At 43.8% G+C, this 22,556-nt stretch overlaps 1 protein-coding gene across 5 annotated transcripts in view; it reads right to left on the bottom strand.

Moving 5' to 3' along the window:
• OPLAH (5-oxoprolinase, ATP-hydrolysing) overlaps positions 1-22,556 on the bottom strand; it is a 443,349-nt gene that overhangs the window by 97,265 nt on the left and 323,528 nt on the right. For all 5 annotated transcript variants that reach the window (XM_085604553.1, XM_085604550.1, XM_085604552.1 and 2 more), the window contains exons 16-18: positions 15,920-16,071; positions 7,496-7,656; positions 6,064-6,165 (exon numbers count right to left, since the gene is read on the bottom strand). In XM_085604553.1, the coding sequence (XP_085460679.1) occupies positions 6,064-6,165; positions 7,496-7,656; positions 15,920-16,071 (415 nt within the window). The remainder of the gene's footprint in view (positions 1-6,063; positions 6,166-7,495; positions 7,657-15,919; positions 16,072-22,556) is intronic.

Here is a 22,556-nt window from a genome sequence, read left to right as displayed (position 1 = left end):
GAGTGCGCAGTGGGATTAAATTCAACATTCTTCACTATGCCTTGTACTGCTGCGCAGGCTGCGGAATATTTGTATTTAGTTGTTACTGTAGGTTGGTACACAGCGATCGGTATAGAAGATACTCTGATAAGACTTAATGGGTAGAGTGCCTGATATTTGATATTTATTGGTTTATAAAGCGTCTAAATCACCCCTCCAAGGGGTATCTCCACGCTATGGGACTGCGGCAGCCGGATGAAGTCGGAGCAACTCCCTTTTGCATATTGGAGAAAAGCTTGTGTACAAAGAGAAGGATCATACTGAAACTTTATTTCCACTGGACTTAAGAGACGAGGCCCATTTTACCCATCTCAGTTGTAGGGCTTCAGCATTAGGAATGTTTGCCTTGGTAGCCGCTTCTAGTGCTGGTATGGGAGAAACAGCCATAAAGATTTTTCCAATGGAAGCAAAATGTGCTTTAGTCAAGTAATACAGGTGTCTATGGTAGCGCTTTTGACTGGACTAAGGTAGTGCTTTTGAGTTTTATTGTTGTGACCCACATTTCTTTTCCTTATATTTGGAGGTGCCTGGCTCCCAAGCGCATAGCGGCGCTTTCCTGTAAGGGCTCTTCCCTCACTTCTCGGCTTTATATTTAATTTTATTTGTTCCTTTTAAATGCTGTTTATTTTAACTTGCATTGCAGGGGAGCCTGCGGTAGGCAACAAAGGGTTGCTGGACCCCTGTTGTGATATATTTTACTTCCCCCCCTCATTAGGTTGAGCGTTCTACCAGATGCAGCACTTCAAAAACAAGTCCACAACGCATCCGCGATGCCTTGACCAAGGTAGCACTTTAGAATTTTACTGTTGTAACCCACATTTATTTTTTTTGTATTTGGAGGTGTCTGGCTCCCTCGCGTGTAGTTATAACCACCTCTGTCGGATTCTATGAAGCGGATGTTCCAGTCCGTCTTTTATCTTTATCTTTCTGTTTTTCCCTTCCTTCCATTGCAGATTTCTCTTTAACTAAACAATTAGTGTCACCTTTAGGTTTTAAATGTGGCTTAACAGGTCGAGGACACACTACCTACAGACGTATACATTTCTGTGATTATTTTTGGTAGATCCTGTTCACGGTCTTGAACTGGAACTGCTTCCAGTCTCTGACGTATAGCCAGAACTGAAGCTTCTCCCTTGATATTGCTTAAGATGATAGAGGACATTGTAGAGAAGTTCCCTGTAAATTCCATTGCTAAGAGCAAAGCTGGTGCAGCTCCGTGCTCATTTTGTACCTAACTAAGTACATCAGGGGGAATGCCAATGAAGGTGTGTCGCCATGCATACTAGTGTAAATGCATGCTACCCCAGGTTTTGCACTCCTCAACAGAAGGCACCATTCCAAGAAGGAGACACATAGTCAGTATTCTGTGTTTATCTTGGGGCGTAGTGTACGGATACACTGCTTCCAATTGGTTGGTCATATGAGCAATCCAGAAAGCCATTTCCTCATGCTTCGTGGGTACTTTCCCCATGATAGCATTGATAGGACATAGTGCCAGATGTACGACCCTCCAATTGGTGAGTCGCAAATTGCGTGGCATTTGCGACTCGCTAATTGGGATGCACAACAGTGTCTGAGACTCTGTTTGGGATTCCCAATGGGGTCGCAAATTGCATTCCTCATGCATATTAATGAGGCTGTCACAATTTGCGACCCCATTGGGAATGGCTTCCACTCCCAGAGATGGTGGCCTGCTGGTGTCAGCAGACCTCCATGTCTGGGGCTGCTTTTAAATAAAGCAAGTAAAAAAAAAATCTACAAAAATATAATATTATAAGAACAGTACATATATTTATATGTTTTAAAAATATAGCTAACTATATAAAAAATTTTCATGATGTATTTTTATCTAATAAAATATAATTTAATGCAGTTTTTAAATTTTAAGTAAAATGTTGAATGTTTTGTAACTATGTATTATACTTTAAAATGATTACATAATGTATAAATAAATTACAAAATAATATACAATTGTAAATATTATTCACTTTTAAGAATACGTTTTAAAATGCATCTACACTTTTATATATTTTTAACTACAATAGAGTTCCAATTGCATTTTATAAGTTATATTACCTTAATATTACATTCTTATTTCTTTCACTATAATTTTTATAATTTCACAAATATAAACACAATCATAAAATATTTCTTTAAAAAACCTGAAACTCGTTACATCAGATCCAGCATGTTTTTACAGCTCCAATCTGGCCCCCCCTTTGGCTCGGTTACGAGCAGATGTGAAGCATTGGAGGACTCTGCCTCTAACACTGTTGGGGCGGGCTGCACTTTTCAAAATGCTGGCCGTCCCTCGTTTCCTTTACATTCTCCATAATTGTCCACAGAGTCCCAGACTTATATTTTAGAGCAGTCGAAGGTGAAATCCGTACGCTCTTGTGGGATGGGAAGGCACCCAGGATAGCACTAAAGAAATTGACTAAAGGCTGGTACGACGGAGGCATAGCACTCCCTGACCTGCAGCTTTATTACTGGGCGGCGCATCTGGTGACGGTTAATCACTGGATGTATCACCCACCTGACGATCCAGCGTATGCTCTTGATCGTTACCAAACTCATCGCTCCGGGTATCTGGGGGCCCTGTACACCAGTGATAGGAAAAATAAGGGGAGATTTTTTGGACCTACCCAGCATACATTAGAGATATGGCGCATAGTCTATTCCCGGGTGGGCGGAAGTCCTCTCACAGGCGACACCGCTGTGGTACACCCAGAAACAGAAATGTTGTGCCAGCAGCCCGGGTTTGACAAGTGGGACCGCATAGGTATCTCCGCGGTGAAAGACCTGGTGAAGAAGGGAGCTGTACTAACATTCGGTGACCTTCAAAACCAATACCATTTGGCTCAAGGAGAAATATACAGGTACTTACAGATTAGGCACGCGATACGGGCGGCTTTTCCGTCTCTCAAAGAATTACCAGAGTCGTCACCACTGGAGGACCGTTTACTAGATGGGCCTCTCACTTTAAAGGCAATATCTCTAACATACAAGAAGTTGAGTAATAACCTACCAGACACCTTTCCAAAGCTCAGAGAGCGGTGGCAGGACGACTTAGGTCCGATAGACGATGAGGATTGGCAAACGGCTCTTATGTCCCCCGGAGAAGCGACCATCACTCTCAGATTCAGGCTGATACAGCTTCATATACTCCACCGATCATACATAACAGGGAAAGTGCTGGCGGAAATATGAGCCAGGCCTGATGATCTTTGTCTGAGGGGATGCGGACAACAGGTCACATTTTATCATACGCTGTGGAGCTGCCCAAAGATATGTGCCCTATGGGAGGAAGCCTCAGAACACATGCAGGCGGCCTTGAGAAAGGAAATAGTATCGAAGCCACAACTGTGTCTGTTGAACATTTGGGAGGCGACTGACCTCACGCAAGTCGAACAGCAATTCACAACACTGGGGTACACATTGGTGAAACGAGAGCTGGCGGAGGGTTGGGGGGGAGCGGACCCTCCGCTCGTTACCCTATTGGCAAAAGAACTGGATAGATGCATGCTGGCTGAAAATGAGGTTTTTAAGGCTCGGGGTGCCCCAAGAAATGGGATAGGAAGTGGTTGCAATGGAATAAATATAGAGGGGATCCATGTGTGTCGCCTACTGTTGAAATGGAGATGCATAGACATGCGGAACGGGAGAATACTGTCTGAGGTACAATGTAAACCAATGTCTACTCAATTAATATGTTTATTATCTTGAACTTGTCGTCCAATCATGTGTGTATGGCTGTATTTAAAACCAATAAATAAAAGTTAAAAAAAACAAAAAAACCTGAAACTCCTTTCAGAAATGAAAATATGTTAATTTAAATATATTATCTAGAATTCTACAGAGATTTCAAAATATGAAAAAATACAGAACACTCACAAATATGAATATACCACAAATACTGCTAACATTTTAAAATAACTTTTTGGAAAATCATATTTATTAAATTAACCCCACCTACACAAACATTGATTAAATCATATAGCTAAAGTAGGTAAAATGTACTTTTATAACTCCAGACCCACCCCGCTAAATGAACAGGAATGGGCAACGCTGTGGGCCTCGGCCTCACGTAATAAGATCACCCCAGTGCTAGCGCAAACTAAACTCTGGCTGCTCCACAAAGCGTTCTGGACCCCAACCAGACTACACACACTAGGACTCAGGGAGGACCCCTTCTGCTGGAGCTGCAACAAAGTGAAGGGGGATCTAGCACACCTTATCTTCCAATGCCCAACACTCGAGGTATTCTGGGGAAAGGTTTTTGACTTCATCAACAATGTTTTTAGCTGTAATTTAGCGATGGAATTCTCGTCCCTCACAACGGCGGTTGTACGCACGAATCTTAGCTCTGAGAAGGATAAAGACCTAATAGACCTTTTACTGACAGCAGCGGTTAAAATGGTACTAACCAACTGGAAAGAAATAAGCAAAACAAACTACAAAGGATGGATCAACTGGATCACACACCTCAGAGAAGCGGACAGCATCGCGCTACAGCACTCACCATGGAAAGCGTCCTCAAGAGGGCTGTGGGAAGCGCTGGACACATACCTAGACCCTATAAACCCCCTTAAACATCTGGCATCCACACTTAGATGGCCGATCCTCGAGCCAAAGCCGCAGACTGTAACAGAGCTTGCGCGGGCTCGCAGGTGGACTCACAGTCACTGTATATCTGAAAAGTCGTAATGCAGTATGTATAGCTGCCACCAATGTAATACCAAACTTCTGTACCTCTCTACATGCCTGTCCTATCCCTCTATGGCTTCACCACTTAATTTTCCTATCCTTTCCTCCTTACACTTCTTTCACTCTCAAAAGATAAAAGTAAGGGGTAGCTACATAAGCAGCTCTGTAAGAATGATCGCCACCACTCGTGGCTAACCCTGTAACATTACTTATGATTGTATAAGGTACATAAAAACAAATAATAAAAAAAATAACTCCATACCCACAAACATTGGGCAAGGTTTGGGGGAGGGGTGTGTGTAGTCGGATTCACTATTCTAATTTCATCCCAGAAATATTGGGGAAAGAGCGCATATATGGGTGGGAAGGGGTCTGATCTACTATTTGAATTCCAATCCCACTAACATTGGAGAAAATGTGTATATTTATTTTTGGGGGATGAGGCAGATTTGGTATTTTAACCTATGTAACTCCAGTCTCACTAACATTGAATAAAAATACATATTTCTGGGGGGAGGGGCAGATGACCTTTTCTAATTATGGTTCCACAAATATTGTGGAAAGTGCATACATTTTGTGTGAGCAGATTAACTGTTCTAATTTTAGTCCCATATATATTGGGGAAAGTACACAAACCTAAGGGGGTCAGATTTACTATTACACTATTCCTGCAAACATTGGTCTAAGTGATTATATTGGAGAACAGAGTTACTATTCTAACTCTGGTCCCACAAATAATTGGGACAGTGCATATATTTGGCTGGTAGATCAATTGTTCTATTTCCAGTCCTACAACATTGAGGACAGTGTATATAACTGGGAGGGTGAGATGTACTATTCTAACTCCAGTCCCACAAATAATGAAGAAAGTGCATGTATTTGTGTGTGGGGGGGGGGGGCATGCTCACATTTCTAACTTTAGCCCTGTATATAATGGGGAAAATTGATTCGATTGGGGTTTCAGATTAACTACTCTAACGCCAATCACACAAACATTGGTGTAAGTGCATACATTTGAGAGAGGAGTCCTCACATTAGTGCCAGCCTTCTGAGAATGCGAGAAACCAAGTGATCTGAATTAAGTTAAGCATTACTGTCCTAGGACTTGCTTGTGAGCTGGGCCTTCACGACTTAGCATTTTGTATAAACCCAATTGAGGGCATATAAACATCTTCCACCTAGGATCCCATATTTAGCTGTAGGACCACTAGCCAGCCCTGTGATTCCGCCTGCCCTGTGATTCTGAAGGAACACTGGAGGTAAGCACTGCAGAGCATTTACAGATTGTCTTGATCAATGTATGTAGCTCGTACTCACAGGTGTGATGACGGTCAGATCGGGAAGATGACTTCCACCAGCGCTGGGGTGGTTACTCAGGATCACATCCCCCTCTTTAATGTCACCACCGAGGTTGCTGATCTGCAATAATAGAAGAAAGGTGAGCTATTGGTAAAGGAATAGACCAATAAATTCACATAAATATAAATAACCAAAAATATGAATTAACAAGTAGATGGATACAAAAACAAATAAGGTTAGTCAATAAATAAAGGAAATAACTCATAAATTTATAGACCAAGTAAACAAAATGACCAATGTAAGAGTACATTAATGAATGAACAGATCAATGAATTAACAAACTCACACTTTAAAGCATAGATTAATGTGCTTGTATCAGATATTTAATCAACACTTCTGTACATGAAGGTACAACAAATGGAACAAGCGAAATTACAGATCCCTTAGTAAAATTTGCTGTGCGCTCATGTTTGAGTGCCTTGTGAGGGGCATCTGTGGAGTTTGCTCAGTGAATTATCTGAATAGATCTTGGGTCACAGGAAATAACATTAGGAGGTTCCAGATCTGGAGATTATTTGGTTCAATTGTGAAATTCCAATATTGTATACCAAAATAAGTGTTCAGTTTCATGTGAGACTATGCCTACTCCTTGTATACAGTTCCAACTTTTGGGAGAAATGCACATGAACTGTCATTATCCATGAGTGCACATACTAGACTAAATTTCCTTTTGCAGATTTTCCAGATAAAAGGAAATCTAAACGAGTAAATCATGTGGATATGTTTACATTTTTTATTATTTCACCAAAAATATTTTCCCTTGTGGAAAAAGTCTCTTATTCTACACAACCCTGCCCTATCTCACATTGGAAAGACATTTACTCCTGTATTTGTGTGCATTTCCAGGGTGGGACAATCAGAAAAATGATTCTAAATCCCCCAAGCCTGTGAGTTTGTGGGTGCTCAGTGAGTTTGTGCAAGCTTACGTATACAGTGGAAATTTCAGCATAGTGGTAGATTTTCTTCCATCATAAGTGCTATAAATCAGCAAATGGAATTTAGTATCATAAGTGCTGATTTTTGATCACCTGATGTACACTGCTGAAGCACTTCTGAAGTTGCAAGGAAACTTCATGCAAAGTCCTCATGAGATCACAACAGACTATGAGCTCCCACAGAGACACCTCCTGTATACATGAGTAACCATTAGGATGTCTTGGCCGCAGCTGTATTGAGTACCATTTATTTGTGTAATAGCACCTGTTTTGTCAGCACTTTATGCACAAACTATAAACGGCATTCCATGCAGCAAATTACAGTTTTGTGATATGCATTATACCAGTTGTATCATATTACGCAGGGGATACCTTTAAAAATCGGCAAAGTATAGCGGTGCCTTTCATTGGTCTACCATACACTAGTCGCTTAGTACTGTTCTCTAGTGCCTTACCTGGAACTGGACGGTCTCTTGCATGGCCCCCAGGTGCACAGGTATATGGGGCGCATTGGACACCAGCCCCCCATCCGGACCAAAGAGCGCACAAGAGAAGTCTAGCCTCTCTTTGATGTTGGTGGAAATGGCAGTTCGCTGTAGAATTCGACCCATTTGCTCTAGACAAAAAAAAAGACCAGAGTTTGGCAAAATAAAACACTATTAATGCAATATCCTGAGTGGTACCATTTCCAAAGAGACCCGAAGGAGTCAAAACACTGCTATAGACCCAATAAGGGCCAAAAAGAAGAAATGTGGCAGTAAATTTGTACTACATGGTTTTCCGCAGTATCCATGGTAAAGCATAATGAATAGTTGACAATATACATTGCAGGTTGAACATCCCCTGAAATGGGCCTCCCGTCCACATCATCAGAGAAGCCTCTGAAAAAAAGGGGATCCAGTTATAGTTATGGTCCATTTAGTATTTAGGTTCTCAGTGGGGAGTAAAATCACAGCGTAACACAATATTAAATGGAACTACGCTGTCAAAAAGAATTACCCCTCCTCCCGGCAAACATCCCTGGTACCCATGGCTGCAGTTCCCGAGGAAAAGTCATTTATTCTATGTGGTGGATTAGGCTGCATCAGGCGTGTCCTTCATCAGAGCATTTCTTGCAACAGTTGAGGGTGGTTTTTCAAGAGGAGAGCTTCCCTGGATTTGACTTCCTTGCCTGCCCACCTCTGCATATGTCTTATGTCAGGGTGCAGGTTTGCTGAATATATTGGTATAAATCCCCTTTTGCGTCATGTTCTTTCCTAATTCCATACTGAGTAGAATAAATGAGCACTATTCGCTGTGCCAGGACAGTTGTTGTTTTACTAAAGTAAAAATAACAGATATCATGGATTACGGTTAAATTGGGAGGTAACAATAATAAAGTTAAAATGTATTACACATAAACTACAAACGTAGCTTATGATTAAAACAAAATACAATATCAATTATATGCAATTCAGTTACCCAAGTCCCCAACCTTTCTCACTAATTCAATTAATAAATTTGATGACATTAAAAAAAAAGAAAATACAATTTAAGTTAGAAAATATCTTTTAACAAAGAGCCAAAGGTTTTGGATGTATGTGCTCCTTCAGATAAGTGAGTCTAGGTAGGTTTAATTCCTACATAGCGTGAGTCGTGATCTTACTGCAAAAACAATGCAAATGCTGACGTTTCTTAACAACGCTCAAGCTCTCTCATTCAGAGAGGGTGAGCTTGTCAGGCAGATAGGCGGAGAGCTTTAGACCAGGCTTTGAGAAGTATGATACCAGTCCTGCATTCTGGATACATAGGCGAATCAATAATATGTTGGCCTATGCTAAAAATAAAACTGGGAGACTGATGACCTCTGGACCAGTAATGAACCATTGCAGCTAATCCCATACCACTGTGAATATAAAATAATGTTATCACTTACATTCTACTTTAGAAAAGGTTTCCAGAGCATTGAAGGTAAAGCGAATTTGCCAGAATCAAATGGGAGTGCCATACAAGAAGAGTCGATAACGTTACCTTTTAATGAGTGCTGAAATGACTCTCATGAAAGGCCTTCATATTGCAAAGTAGGAGGCATCATAACGCACTTCTGATTCAATGTACTGTTCACTTTAGTCTACTGTCAACTGGCAAGCCCTAACGGTGTAAAAACTCACTACCTCAAGGCCGTATTGCCCTGCATTTCATTGCAAAATGTTTTGCTACATTCCTAAAACATAACGTTAGTTTTTAGGTCGAACCTAGCCGCGCACATGCGCTGCTCTGTGAGGTATTGTGTATTCACTTCTACGGGCTTTGGCCACGCCCTCAGTGCCGATTGGTTAAAGTGTGTGTCCTTTTGAAAAGTTTGTTTCTGTATGGTTGCTTAGCGTTACATGTCCCAACTTCTTGTGTCTTGCTCCTTCCCTGGAGTATTAGCCTATTACGTGTATCCTCGCACTGTAATGCTTTTGCCTTTGTGTTTGTGCATTTCGTTTTTTGATGTTGCAGAGTGCACATGCACTCGGCTTGTTTTGTTTTGCTTGCCTTGTAGCACCTCTTCACACCATCCATGCTTGTTATTTTTTATTACCCACTCACGCTTCGCAATATGAGGCCTTCCCCCACCCTCCATGCACCAACGCAGCACTTCCCTTCCGTTGTACGGAGGGGGGGGGGTGTTTGGACACATGAGGGACACAGCGGGCTCCCACTTTGCCCTCGAGCTCAACTGCTCTCTAACAAAGTATTCCAATGTTGATGCACACGCCCCTTGTGTTCCTGACTTCTCCATCCAGCTTCACAGCGTTACTGACCCTGGCAAAATGACTGCGAGTAACAACAATTCCCACACTTGGAACACATGACTTGAGACCACTTGGCCATTATGTTTTTCTCGCCGTGTCCAGTCCTCCGCATGGTGAGCTCATGCTCTGTGATTGTACCCAGTCCTCGGGGTGCCCTGCGCTAGTGTTCAGGGGGCCCTGCGCTAGTGTTCAGGGGGCCCTGCGCTAGTCCTCAGGGGGCCCTGCGCTAGTCCTCAGGGGGCCCTGCGCTAGTCCTCAGGGGGCCCTGCGCTAGTCCTCAGGGGGCCCTGCGCTAGTCCTCAGGGGGCCCTGTGCTAGGCCTTCCTGAAGCTCTGAGGCTCTGTTCGATGCTATTTAGTCCCAGACAGTGGTAGCAGCAGGGAAGGGGCGTGTGACCCGCCACTTCCTCGTTCAATTCATTGAAGCTGCAGGACTGACTGTTGAGGCAGCGGGAACTCAAGCTCAGCTCCACATTAGCAAAACATCTCGGCACACTCTCTGACCATCCTTAGCCATGCCGCCACCATCCCCGCCGGCTATGGAGTGCAGATACAGCCCCACGGAAAACTGCGAGCTAGCCTTTAACGAAGCACAGAGGTAGCTGAAGGTGAGTCCTCTCATCTCTGTAGTGTTTTTGTTTCCAGTTGTTTTGTGGCTTGACTGCCGCTAAACATTAACCATAACTGCGCTGAGTGAGGTGACAAACTGGAACTTTTTATTGCTTTGTGCTTCCAGCCTAAAAAACATAAGTGACAAGGAGTTTGTCCCAAAATTCCACTGATGTTGTAAGTTGAGGGGTACAATCTGATCACAACTTCAAAACAAGAAGACGTTGGTGGTGTTTTTTAAAAGAGATTTCAGTTTAAACTGTTCTCTGTAAAATAGGATTTGAAACTCACTGTTACCTCAAAGCTGTCAAAGGCTTTCCGTCATCAAGTTAACGATTCCTCTGAAACTTATAGTTTTGTTTATCATTGCAAGTGGTGGCTGGAAATACCAAGGGAATTAACTCCCTATACAAAATTTAAATCAGATCTGCTGAGAACATATTAAATAGAAGTGGAACCAACACACGGTCCTGTCTGACACTAAAGGAGTTGGATGTGGAGACAATAAACCGTAATTTCCATACCTACCCATATATTTGTAGCCAAAGAGTACATTTCAACCTCGATAATAATGCTTAGCCATCTAAACTGCATTGTCCACTTGGCTAGCTTGGCCCAAAGTCACATTCTGATAAATAAAATTAATAAACACGCAAAATGCTGGTATAGGATTGTTTCTGTCCATGCTTGGCCAAGAGTGTCAAAGCAAAAGAGCTCCTCAAACTGGAGAAAGCTTTGTCGGAAGCCTGTCACAAGAACTGTAAGATATATCCTTAAACTGCTCGCTGTCAAGAATATCTGGAGGCAAATATTTGACCACTTATGTCAGGCTAGGCAATTTAACAAAAATGTGCTGGTACATGTGTAATCCTTTTCTCAAGAACGGGGACAAAGACATATTCTTACAAGCAGTTAGGCATCCTGTTCACACGACCTAAACGTAGAAGTTAAGCCCTGAGGCTCCAGCCTGGACTGCACTTGAAAGCAGCAGCAGCAGAGAGGCCATTGAGTCCTCAGACATATTACGGTTGGAGTTCTTGTCTCTGGTGTACAGACGCAGGATGAAATTAAGTTTGTGGAGCTGAAATCCCATCTCTTCAAACTCACCAAGAGCTGTACCCCAAAGTCCACCATCAAAAGGATGACATACTCTACCCCCAACAAAGACCAGAAGATCTATTCAGACAAGAGTTTCAAGATGGTGCCAAGCCAAGTTGGATCAGTGCTCGTACTCAGGCGATAGGCCATCAGAATTTGCTGCATGAACAGATACACAAACACTTTCTTCCAGTTTTACATCCTATTAGAGTTCAAAGGAACCCAAATACTATTTTTGAATGGATGAATGTGGGCAGATAGAGGGTAGGTCCTTGTGCTATGGAAAAATATTAAACTCCTGTAGACACCAGCCACTTTGTTCTTGAAAGACACTATGTACAGCCCAGAAGGTGGACTGATTTGTTACATCCATGGCATTCCAATGTGATAATGACTAAACAAGTTATTCTACAGGTAACCAGATAATACCAGTTTTCAAAACTGTCATGCATGTGTGTGTTTCCCATAAGGTTCTTTATCAGCAGGGTTCAATGGCAGCGAGTCTGATGCCTTCCTCTCTTTCTCAGTTCTGCAGGCTGGTTGGTTTGATTGTTGGGTGACTGGGCAAGCGCAATTTGGGATTGGACTACTTGTTGTCCATATCACAGTGTCAGGATGGGCATGGAAGCAACCATACCCACCCTCCCTCAGGTGTTTACTGAAATGTGCCCAAGACACCATGCTGGAAACAAATAGCGCCGGGACGCCTCTTAGCCGAGGCAGCTGTCGCGCTCTATAAAACCCGTTAACATAACATAAATAGGGAGTATTCAGGTTATCCCAATCCAAGATGGAGGACACAATTGTAGCATGGTGCCTGTGATACCACAAAACACGGATCAGAAGTAAATACTTACGGAGGGAATGCTAGTTGAACCAGGTATTCCTTGCCTGGCAACAGTACAGATTGTTTAGGGAAAACTCACAGTATCTGCGTTTGTACCCTGCACCCTTTCTTTCCATATAGTCTCACTATATTTCAGGTGACTTATGTTAGCCCTTTTTTGGTCCTCCTTCATTCTATGGGGAACTTTCATTCATCTTTGTTGGATATCCGGTATTTTGAGCTTATATCTGCCAGAGGTCCAGTGGACAGTTCTAAAAGGTGAAGGGAGCAGAAATACCTGGTATATTTATAATTGCATCTCTCTTTTACAGGGTAACAGTGACTCAAGAATATCTAGAGTTGCACTCTTTCAACAGATTTCTGCCAGATGTTGGCATAAAAACACACACACTGTTTGTTGTAACACCTATGGAAGGTATAGAGATTAGTTCCAAACTGTTGCTAAGCTTCTTGGGATCTGAAAAAAGTAGCTTCTTCCAATATAGCAACTGTTCAGCTCAATAAAGAAACAAGAAGAGCACGCAGATTGAAAAAGAAAGTTACTCTTTAAGACTAATTCTGTGGTGTCTAAAGTAGGTCCTTCAGGGTTGGATCCACTCCAAATGTCAATGAACATACTTGAAGTGAATCTTACTGATGAAGCCTTGCACAGTGTACCCTGGATATACCATCGGTAGGAGTGCTTCTCTTAGGTGAACCGTGGCACATCTCCCTGTAAGACACAGCCTGACACTGGAGATGTTGGCTTTTTATAGTGTTAGACCTTTGGGAGTGTGCAGAGTGTGCCTGCCTCCACAGCCTCAGCTCCCACACAAAGCATTTTGGCAAGGGAGGAGTTTCAGAATCAAGCCTGAATGCACCACATCCAACCAGTGTAACCAAAGTGGGAGCCCCCTTGTTCAGTCAGTTTGTATTACACAGTGGTGTGGTCAGAGTGGACCACGACTACAGAGGCGCAATGAAGGATACATTTAAGAAGAAGGAGAACAATTTTAGCTCCTCTTGTGAGCTTCAGACACCATTAGCAGATCCCAGGAGTCATTAGTGAACCACAATAGGTTGTGGTGGTGTCTCGTGGGATCGTGGTAGATGACCTGTGGCCGCCGGAGTCCCACATAAAGTCACGGATCCATATTGCTCTCAAGAGGCTTCATCTTCCCAAGAATGAGTCTGCTTGTGAGTTCTCAATTTTCACTTGATGTCTGTTTTTGTATTATAACACCAGGTTACATAGACCTGCATGTGAGTACAAACTTGTCAGATTAAGACAAAGGGTCTTTTTTTTGTTCCTCAGGGTCTATTGGTAGTCATACTGTGAATTATGTGGAGGAGTACCATCCCCGTCATGCCACAAGTTCCAACAGAGGGGCCTGCCAACTGCGACTTATATTAATTGATTCATACAAATAGTTAGCACGGCTGAGATCAAACGATTTGCGGAGGATATATCAGAGCCTTCTTCCCCAAAATCTCTTGCTCGCTTTGATAATACGAGTCTCTTGACGAAGACCTGTTACTATTTTTTGGGCGGCAGTCATTTTTACTTGCAATCCAAACTTTAAAGAAAGGACAACATTAAAAATAAATGCACGTGTGTCAGTAAACAAGAGAGGACACCTAGGTTCACCAGTACTTTGAATAAGCATTTCACAATCTTGAAATAGTGAAGAATGTTATGTACCTGTAACATAGGTTATCCAGCATTAAACGTTTTCATGGATGCCCGTTCTTTATTGATTTTTCTTTTATAGGAAGCTCCCAACACTGCACATTTTACTTCCATGTAAATGTGTGTAACATACACAGCTTTACATGCATACAAGCGTAAGGGCCAAAGAATGTAACTTATCGTTTAAATTGTATGTCAAGTGCACACTCTAGTCTTATGTCCTTATGTTACAGAAATATACCAGCTCAATGCCTCCACTTTGTCTGTAACAGGTGCAGAACAGCTCTTCACACCCAATAACATCCAGAGTGATGACTTTGTTATAGGGGATCTATTTCAGGTGGACCCATCCCTCTTCAACACTCTGGATTAAGTCTGAGTCTCTCAATCTGACATACTCATAAAAAGAATCGGTCTCCCAGACAGGCCTTTTTGCCCTTGTGGCATTTCATCAGGCTAAAGGAATAAATTCCCATTCACAAAGGCAATGTAATTTAGTCCCTGCCACACAACTAGGTGCTGGACACCCAGTGGCCCTAAAGAGGCAACTCTATTTTCACACAAGCTAGGCCACCTAATGGTGTGTATAGCTAGGCGAAGGCTCCTGATTATGGACTTGCTGGTATCCTGGAGCCTCCCCGCCACACTTCTATCCAGGGTGAACTCTGTTTAGATGTTTGGATGAGGTATCTAGGCACTAGATTAGTTAACTGATCATCCATATCGGTTTAGCTCTTACCTAGGACAATATGTGTGGGGCTACTTCGTAGAGATCAGGGTGACACTCTTAGTACTGTGCACACGACGCTGCCACCTGGCTGAGATGGCATCAGTGATTCCACTGCCAAATGCCTAGTTCACAGGTGCATCCCTCAGCGAATCACATTGCCCATATCCACAACCTTAGTCAGCTGCAATTCCACTCCCTTTTTTGCACAACGCACCTATTCTGCAAGTACATCAAATAGGCACAGCATTTTGTAAAATGTGTGCATTTGCACAGTTAAGGATAAGGCAGTGCAAACTGAAAATGATTAGATGTTGTGGTACAAAAAGAAACTGACTTTGAAAGAATGTTGTAAAAAAGCAATTTGGCAGAGTTTTTTCAAAGAGTTGAAACTGTTTGTGATATTGTATTAAAAATATCAAAGTATTAATAACAAACCATAATATTGAATTGTACATTATGGGACTGATGACATCTACTATGCCCGGATTAGGGGCTACAATCCTGGCTCCAGATCTTTCAACATCATCATAGTTGTTTGTCTAACACTAAAATACTGATTGGGAAATGTTTACTATACTTAGGATAAGATATGCCTGATCAACACATTTTAAGCAAGTGCAGTGAGTCACGTAAAGAATACCTTTATGGTAAAAAACACTAACGGTTTGTATCAGAAGTAATTAGACCATTATTATTCACTAAAAATATTCACAACCGAAACAAGTGTGATCAGTGCAACTATTAAGTAAATCTACATTAGATCTTGAAAAAAAAGACCAGCATCTGAAATCCAACAGGTGCATCGTTTATCTCTTGAGAGGGTTTGTAATGGCTTTTACAACTCATACAACTAACAGGAGAATGTCTTAGGACTGAAAGCACAGACGGCCAATAAGCATCCATGGTGTGCGTGAATAAAGACTTTAGCATCAACCCACTCTTGCCACATGTCACCAAACTGACCAGTGGGAAGCAGCGGGAACATGAGTAAATGATCAAGTTGAGGCATGGGTATGTCGATGAAAGACTTCCACCCAGTACACCGAGAGGGAGTAAAAAGCTATAACCCATCAACCCAAAGTCAGATGAAGGATTCTCCAGTCTATTGGCAGGCATCTAATCAATCATGCTCTGCCTTCTCTCTCACCTGCAATGCTCATGAAACGGTGGGAGAAGATCGACAGCTGGATGGCGTCCAGTTCCGTGCCGATCACCCGACTCCTTCCACTCCCAATGGAAATCTTGATATCGCCGAACTCTGTCACTGCAGCTGTGCAGTCTGGCTCCACGAGTATCGTGCTGATGGATGAGAAATTTAGTGGAAGGGAGAATTTCAGCACATAGGAGTGCAACAAGAGGAGTGCATGAAGGTAGGAGTGCCAGATCAGATCCCTTGCAGGGAGAGGCCCAAATGGAGACATCAACATTAAAAAGAGGAATGTGAGGCCTCGGCCCTGAATGGGGATCAAGTGCAGAAATGTTAAGTGGAGCAGGTGAGACACCAACATTGACATCATTAGGTGCTTTTGCTAAAGAGCAATACCCAGGAACACAGTAAAAGAGGCAGTCATGAAAAATGTGAGGCTGTGACAACAGATTACAGGCTTTAAGAGGAGTAGGAGAGAATTACATTAAAATTAGAGGTAGAGCGTAAAGCTGGAGAGGGTAAGAGAAAGATGAAAGGCGTGAGGTGCACCGCAACACACTGATGCCACATTTATGAAGTGGTGCTGCAGAGAGTAACATCAAGCTTATGGGTGTGAGATGGATCTGGACAGAATGAGGCACAGGAGCGTGACATGGCACCTGAACAGAGACAGGAAGTGGAGAGGGAGGAAGTGACACTAGGTGAGAAGCAGGAAGTAGAATTGGGGGAACTGACTTTGCTGGTACCAGAATACAACAATAAAGGGCAGGAAAGAAGTGAAAGAGAATTTAGAGGGTTTATGAATTGCACTCATTTCATTTCATTTGGTCTTTATTTCGATAAAATTTCATCATGAAAGACATTTTACAGTCATAATTAAAAAATACAGTTTCAGCAATACAGAAGAAGAGACAAATACCTTGAAACACAGAGGTAGGGATGGTAATCACAACATCACTCAAGTAAACTGTTAATTCCTATTTCGGATCATCCATACCCAGCCTAGGAATTTTGCCACAGCGATTACAACACATTCACTAGTGTCGAAGCGCAAAATGTTAAGGGCTACAAAACTCTGCCGGGTACCCATATTTTGACATAAAGGTTTAAGCCATTTGGCCCGAGGAGCAACGTATGCCGGGCAGGCAAAAAATATGTGACCAACTGAGTCGACACAATCGGAACACCACCTACAGGTATCACATGAACCAGCCTTCCATTTTTTTGTGAATGAATTGGTAGGTAAAGAACCCACCCTGAATTGGTGGTAAAGTTTCCTATCGCTAGGCCTGGAGATTGTGTCCCAATATTCTTCAAAAGCAGGGGCTTGTTTATATCCAAAAAACCTGCCAGACAATGACTCAGGGGAGACAGATAAGATGTGTTTTTGGGAAATCATAGACCAGTAAAGGATTTTGAAGCATTTTTTGGGTGGAAAAGAGTTAACTGGGTCAGTCCACAGTATGCCTAAACCCATTGAGTCCAATAATAATCTAACATGCTTACACCAAGGGATGTCACCCGCCCCCAAAATGCAGCGAACATCCATAAAAGCTTTAGCATAAGAACCCAATTCGGGGACTGTTCATAATCTCCTCCAGAAGGCCAGAGGTTTAAACCTGGCAATGTCGTCAAAGGAATGACGTCCAAGGTCTAACAAAAGCGGTTTCACTGGGGTTGAGCTGGGGAGTCCCGTTAACTTTCTAAAAAATTAGCTTTGAGCTTTGACCAGGGGAGAAAGGTCAGTGAAACCCCAGAGTTCAGCACCATACAAAACTGCCGAAGTGATCCTAGCTTCGAAAATTTTGATGGGTGGACCTATCATTTTCGACTGGGATTGTTTTTGTTCCTTGATCAAGCTACCCGATAGTTGGGCAAATTTAAGAGAAAGAACGTCGATTTGGGGCCTCCAGTTCAACTTATTTTCAAATACAACACCCAAGTAGGTCATGACATTTGTACGTTCCAAAACGTCGTTGTTCATAGACACCTGGCCCTTCACAGGTTTCCCTTTGTTAAAAACCATATATTTGGTTTTTGAGATGTTAACTGACAGGTCATAGTCGGAACAAAAAGAAGAAAATACATTCAAGGCCGACTGCAGCCCGGACAAAGTTTGTGAAAGGAGTAGGGTGTCATCAGCAAACATAAGGAGCGGTATTTTGGAACCGCCTAACATAGGGGCATCAGTAGGTTTATTAGAGAAATATTGGACAACTCTATTGATAAATAGTAGGAATAATGTAGGTGCGAGGACGCACCCTTGTCTGACACCTCTGTTAACATTAAATTTATCGGTCACCTGCCCTTGATTACCCCATCGAACTTGGGCGAAGTTATTTTCATGTAACCTGATTATGATGTTTAAGAGGTCCGGGGACAACCCAAGCTCCGCTAATTCGCCCCAAAGTTTGGTCCTATTGACCAAATCAAATGCCGACCGAAGGTCTACGAAAGCTGCATAAATTGAACCACTGCAGAGATAGACCGTTTTCCAGACAATTAGTTGGAATTTAAATGCCTGGTCAATGGTACTAATGCAGGATCTAAAACCGGCCTGTAAGGGCGAGATAATATCATCCTGCTCGGCCCATAGCTGGATCCTTGCCAAAATCATTCTTGCAACGATTTTTTGGACAGAGTCAATAAGACTAATGGGGCGATAGTTGCCCGGGCACGAGCGGTCGCCTTTTTTAAAAATGGGCAGGATCTCTGCGCCCTTCCATGAGTCAGGGATGGAAGCCCCCTTAACTAGTGCATTGGCCAGGAGGGCGATGTAAGGAGCCCAGTTACCAGGATCGGATTTAAAAAGGTCCGCAGGGACACAATCGATACCTGGTGCCTTACCACTAGGGACCTTTGATAATGCCATCTTAACCTCTTTGATGTCAAACTCGAGGTTAGAAGGCGTAGGCGAGTCCCAACTAGGTGGTTGGATAGGTGTAATAGCCAAGTTAGCATCAGAAAACTGGGATTCATAATGGGATACCCAGTTATCCGGAGAGACATTGTTGGAGGGGAGCTGTGAGTTAGATGTATTACCCCACTTCAAGGTATGCCAGAACAAGGTTGAATTCCTAAGTTTACTGGCTGCCAGTAAGTCACTCCAATGGTCGTTATCCCAGTCACGCTTCGCCTGGACTTTAGCCCTGGTGTAGAGTTTTCTCGCAGATCTAATAATGGCCTGATCCTTAGTGACAATAGCTGCTTTCAGATTATTATAAGAATCTCGGCAGTTCTTATTACACCAGGAGCTTTGTTTGGGGAACTTAGATGTCGTGGCCCTACGAGGTTTAGAAAAAAGGGACTTTAAGTCCGAGAATAAATTAACGTGTATATTAGTGGAATCGACAACATCAGCGTTGTCGAGCCTAAGGGACTGTAAATCTACCAACGCTGAGGAGACTTTAACCCCTTCAGTGCCCGCCCCTTTCCCCGCCCTGTGCCGGCCGTTGCATTAGCGGGCGGGGTCTATGACGAGCTGGACTCGTCATGGGCACAGCGCAACCGCGGCCCATGACGAGTCCAGCTCGTCATGGGCACTGAAGGGGTTAAGAGCAATCTCTGAAAGTAATGCGCTATCGAGGGCAACCTTTTCCCAGCGCACTCTGCGGTGATTATTAGTTAAGATGGCATTAGCAGTCAGTATCTCAGATTGAGTGCTTCTGAGCTGGGGAGAGAGCAGGAGTGTCAGAACCAGGGGGTTGTGGTCACTCTCGATACGCTCAGAGACCAACATATCGCCCAAGGTATGCCAATACTCCACTTTTAATAGGGCGTAGTCGATTCGGCTACTACGGCCTCGACCATCGGAAAAAGTCACATTACCAGACATATCCGAAAGGGTTCGACCATTAGCAGCCCTAAATCCACGTTCCAGGCATAAACTCGTCCACTGGACAGCGGATTCACTCCATCGTTTGATGGGTGTGAGGGCAAGGGGGGGAATATTCCAAGTATTATCAACTTCAATGGTCAGGGAATCGCATTCGGGGTACAATGGCTCAAAACAACAGTTAAGATCACCTATAATTACGACATTGGTACTAGGGTCAACGGTCTCCAGAAACTCATCCAATTGTAAGAAAGTGTTAGTTCCACGACCTCCTGGAAGACCCCGATTATATACATTTATTAACAGGGTAGGGGGTTCATCAGTACAATACAGGGAAATAATCAAGAGATCGGGATTGTCAATGGGCGTTTCAGTTAAGCTGTACTTCAGGGTTTGCCTAACCCAAAAGCAGAGACCTCCGAAGGGGCGGCCTCTTTGGTTGCTAATAGCCCCCTTATAAAAATTCACATACCCAGGATAAAAAATGGGGTCGACAGTCCATGTTTCCTGGAAAGCCAGGATATCGTGAGAAGACACCCAGGCAGACCAGTCCTCACTGGCTAGCCTGCCACGAAGTCCCGCAATATTCCAGGAAGCCAAGGTAAGGACATGGGAACAGGGGGAAACCAAGGGCGTCACGGTACGAGGAGAGGTAGGATCCACAGAAAGAGATTCAACGCTATCAGAAACCACAGTCTTAATCACAGGGGTGCTTGGAGTGATACATGCAGGAGAAGGAGGGACTGTAGGCAACTCACCGCCATCAAGAACCAGCTCGGTACCTAAAGGGTTAGTGATGGTAGGGGCGCAAGGCGAGAGTGCGTGGGAACTCTCCAAGTCTGCGGGTAGAACGTGGGATTTGTTGAGAGGGACAAGGTGAAAAACACAAGAAAAACTAGGGAATGGAGGCCCGAGTCCGTGTAGTTACTTGCAGGTTTACCCCGGCCGATGGGCCTATGAAGAACGGGGCCACCAAGGGCCCCAGATTCAAGGCCCACCCGGCGGGGGATGCAAGATGGTCAATCAACCCCATCCAAATTACTCAGTGGGGCATATGGGTTGAATAGAGGAAGATGAAAATCCAAACCCTGCGCTCTGCGAGGTCCCCTAGTTACCCTCTCCCAGCCAGATGGCCAAGCATTAAACTGCGAAAATGGGGCGGGGGGGTAAAAATAAGACAAATCCGTGGCAAAAATTCCAGAGGCACCCGTGGTGTTAGGATGGGAACATAAATAACTCACCACCCTAGGGTCTCTGAAGTTGACAAGCACACAGTCCCCATCTACTCTCTTAACCCCGCTGCCCAGCCAACACACCCTGCGAACAGTCAGAATTTCTGCGCAGGATGAGGCAGGCAATGGCCTATTACGATTTAACCAGTAAATGACCTTATTTTTTAGCTCGCAGTGAGACTCAGTCTTATCCTGCGGGAGACTTGGAACACCCACCAGAATAGCAGTGTATGGGTGAGACTCAGGCGGAAGGTTGATACGAGGAAGTTTTAGTAAAGAACCAGCACCCTCAACAATAGAATGCCTAATGATGGAATTGTTTCTATTGATGTTTACATTACTATCTGAGACGTGATGGGAAGTGGTACAAGGTGACTGGTGGGGGATGTTCGAGATAAGGGCATTGGGGGCTGGAGGGTCAGAGAGAACTCCAATCGTTGGGATAGTACCATTGGGAGCGACCTCGACCACAGCAGCTGTATCAGGAGTTAGTGTGATCCCGGATGTCGGTAGAGACGCAGAGTGCTTCTCTATTATAGCCAAGTTGGTATGCATCATTGCCTCTAGTTTTTCAAGTGAGTGGGAAAGTCGATTGACTTTCTCATATAATGGTAGGAAAAAGGACTTGAGTAACTGTTCCAAAGGCTCAACGTGATCAGCAGACGAAGGGGGTGAAATAGACAAGGATGCAGGGAGGGGGATAGACACAGGACTCACATCAACAACAGGGGTATTGTGTGACGTGAGGGAGTGGGAAACAAGACAGGGATTGGTGATTTTGGACGTTTTGGTGTCTTTGACACAATTACCCTTAGAATGCACACCCCTGCGTATGTTCATCCCCTGGGTTGGCTGTGGCGTGGCACCCAGTGTCGAATTAATGGTGCCAGTCGAGACAGTAGGGGGCTGTAAATGGGTATCTAAAACAGTTGAAGGCAACCCAGGAGGAACAGAGCCATTTAATGTAACTAGAGAGTTATCCGGTAAACCAGTTGCTGAGCATGCCTCTAAACCTAGCTCAGTGCTATCATAATGGTCAGGGGTAGGTTGGGGTAACCTAAAATCAGGGGAAGAAACTGTCATAAGGTTGCCCAAAGATGATCTTTTAGAAGACAATTCCAAAGACAATCTTTTTTCGGTTAAAACTATTTCATGCTCAAGGACCCGGGCAGCTCTAGTGATAAAATTATCCAAAGTTCCCGAAACACAACCCCCAGTGCTATTCCGCACTAACTTCCTGCCAGACCTCAAGGACGACATCTCTATATTCAACAGGTAGGGTGTGGATGTCGATTCCGAGACAGATAACCTGATGTAGGACTAAAGTTTATGTTGTGAGAACAATAGCCCCAATTAAGGATACTGGCCTGTCCCGTCCGCCTCCGTCCACGAACGGCCACAAACGGCCCGGTCTTCGCCCCGAGCTTCGTACCGCGCGCGTACCGCTAGCGCGCTTGGCCCTGTTCGAATTTAAGTGTGGGGCGGAGTCGGGGCGTGAGCGGGAAGAGGAGACAGGTGAGCACAATCAAAGGAGCGCAGTGCTCCGTGGTCCTCGCAGTCCCGTTGGTGT

Source organism: Triturus cristatus, chromosome 5_1, assembly GCF_964204655.1.
Source record: "Triturus cristatus chromosome 5_1, aTriCri1.1, whole genome shotgun sequence".
Classification (NCBI taxonomy): Eukaryota; Metazoa; Chordata; class Amphibia; order Caudata; family Salamandridae; genus Triturus; species Triturus cristatus.
This window is presented reverse-complemented; position numbering and strand designations above follow the sequence as displayed.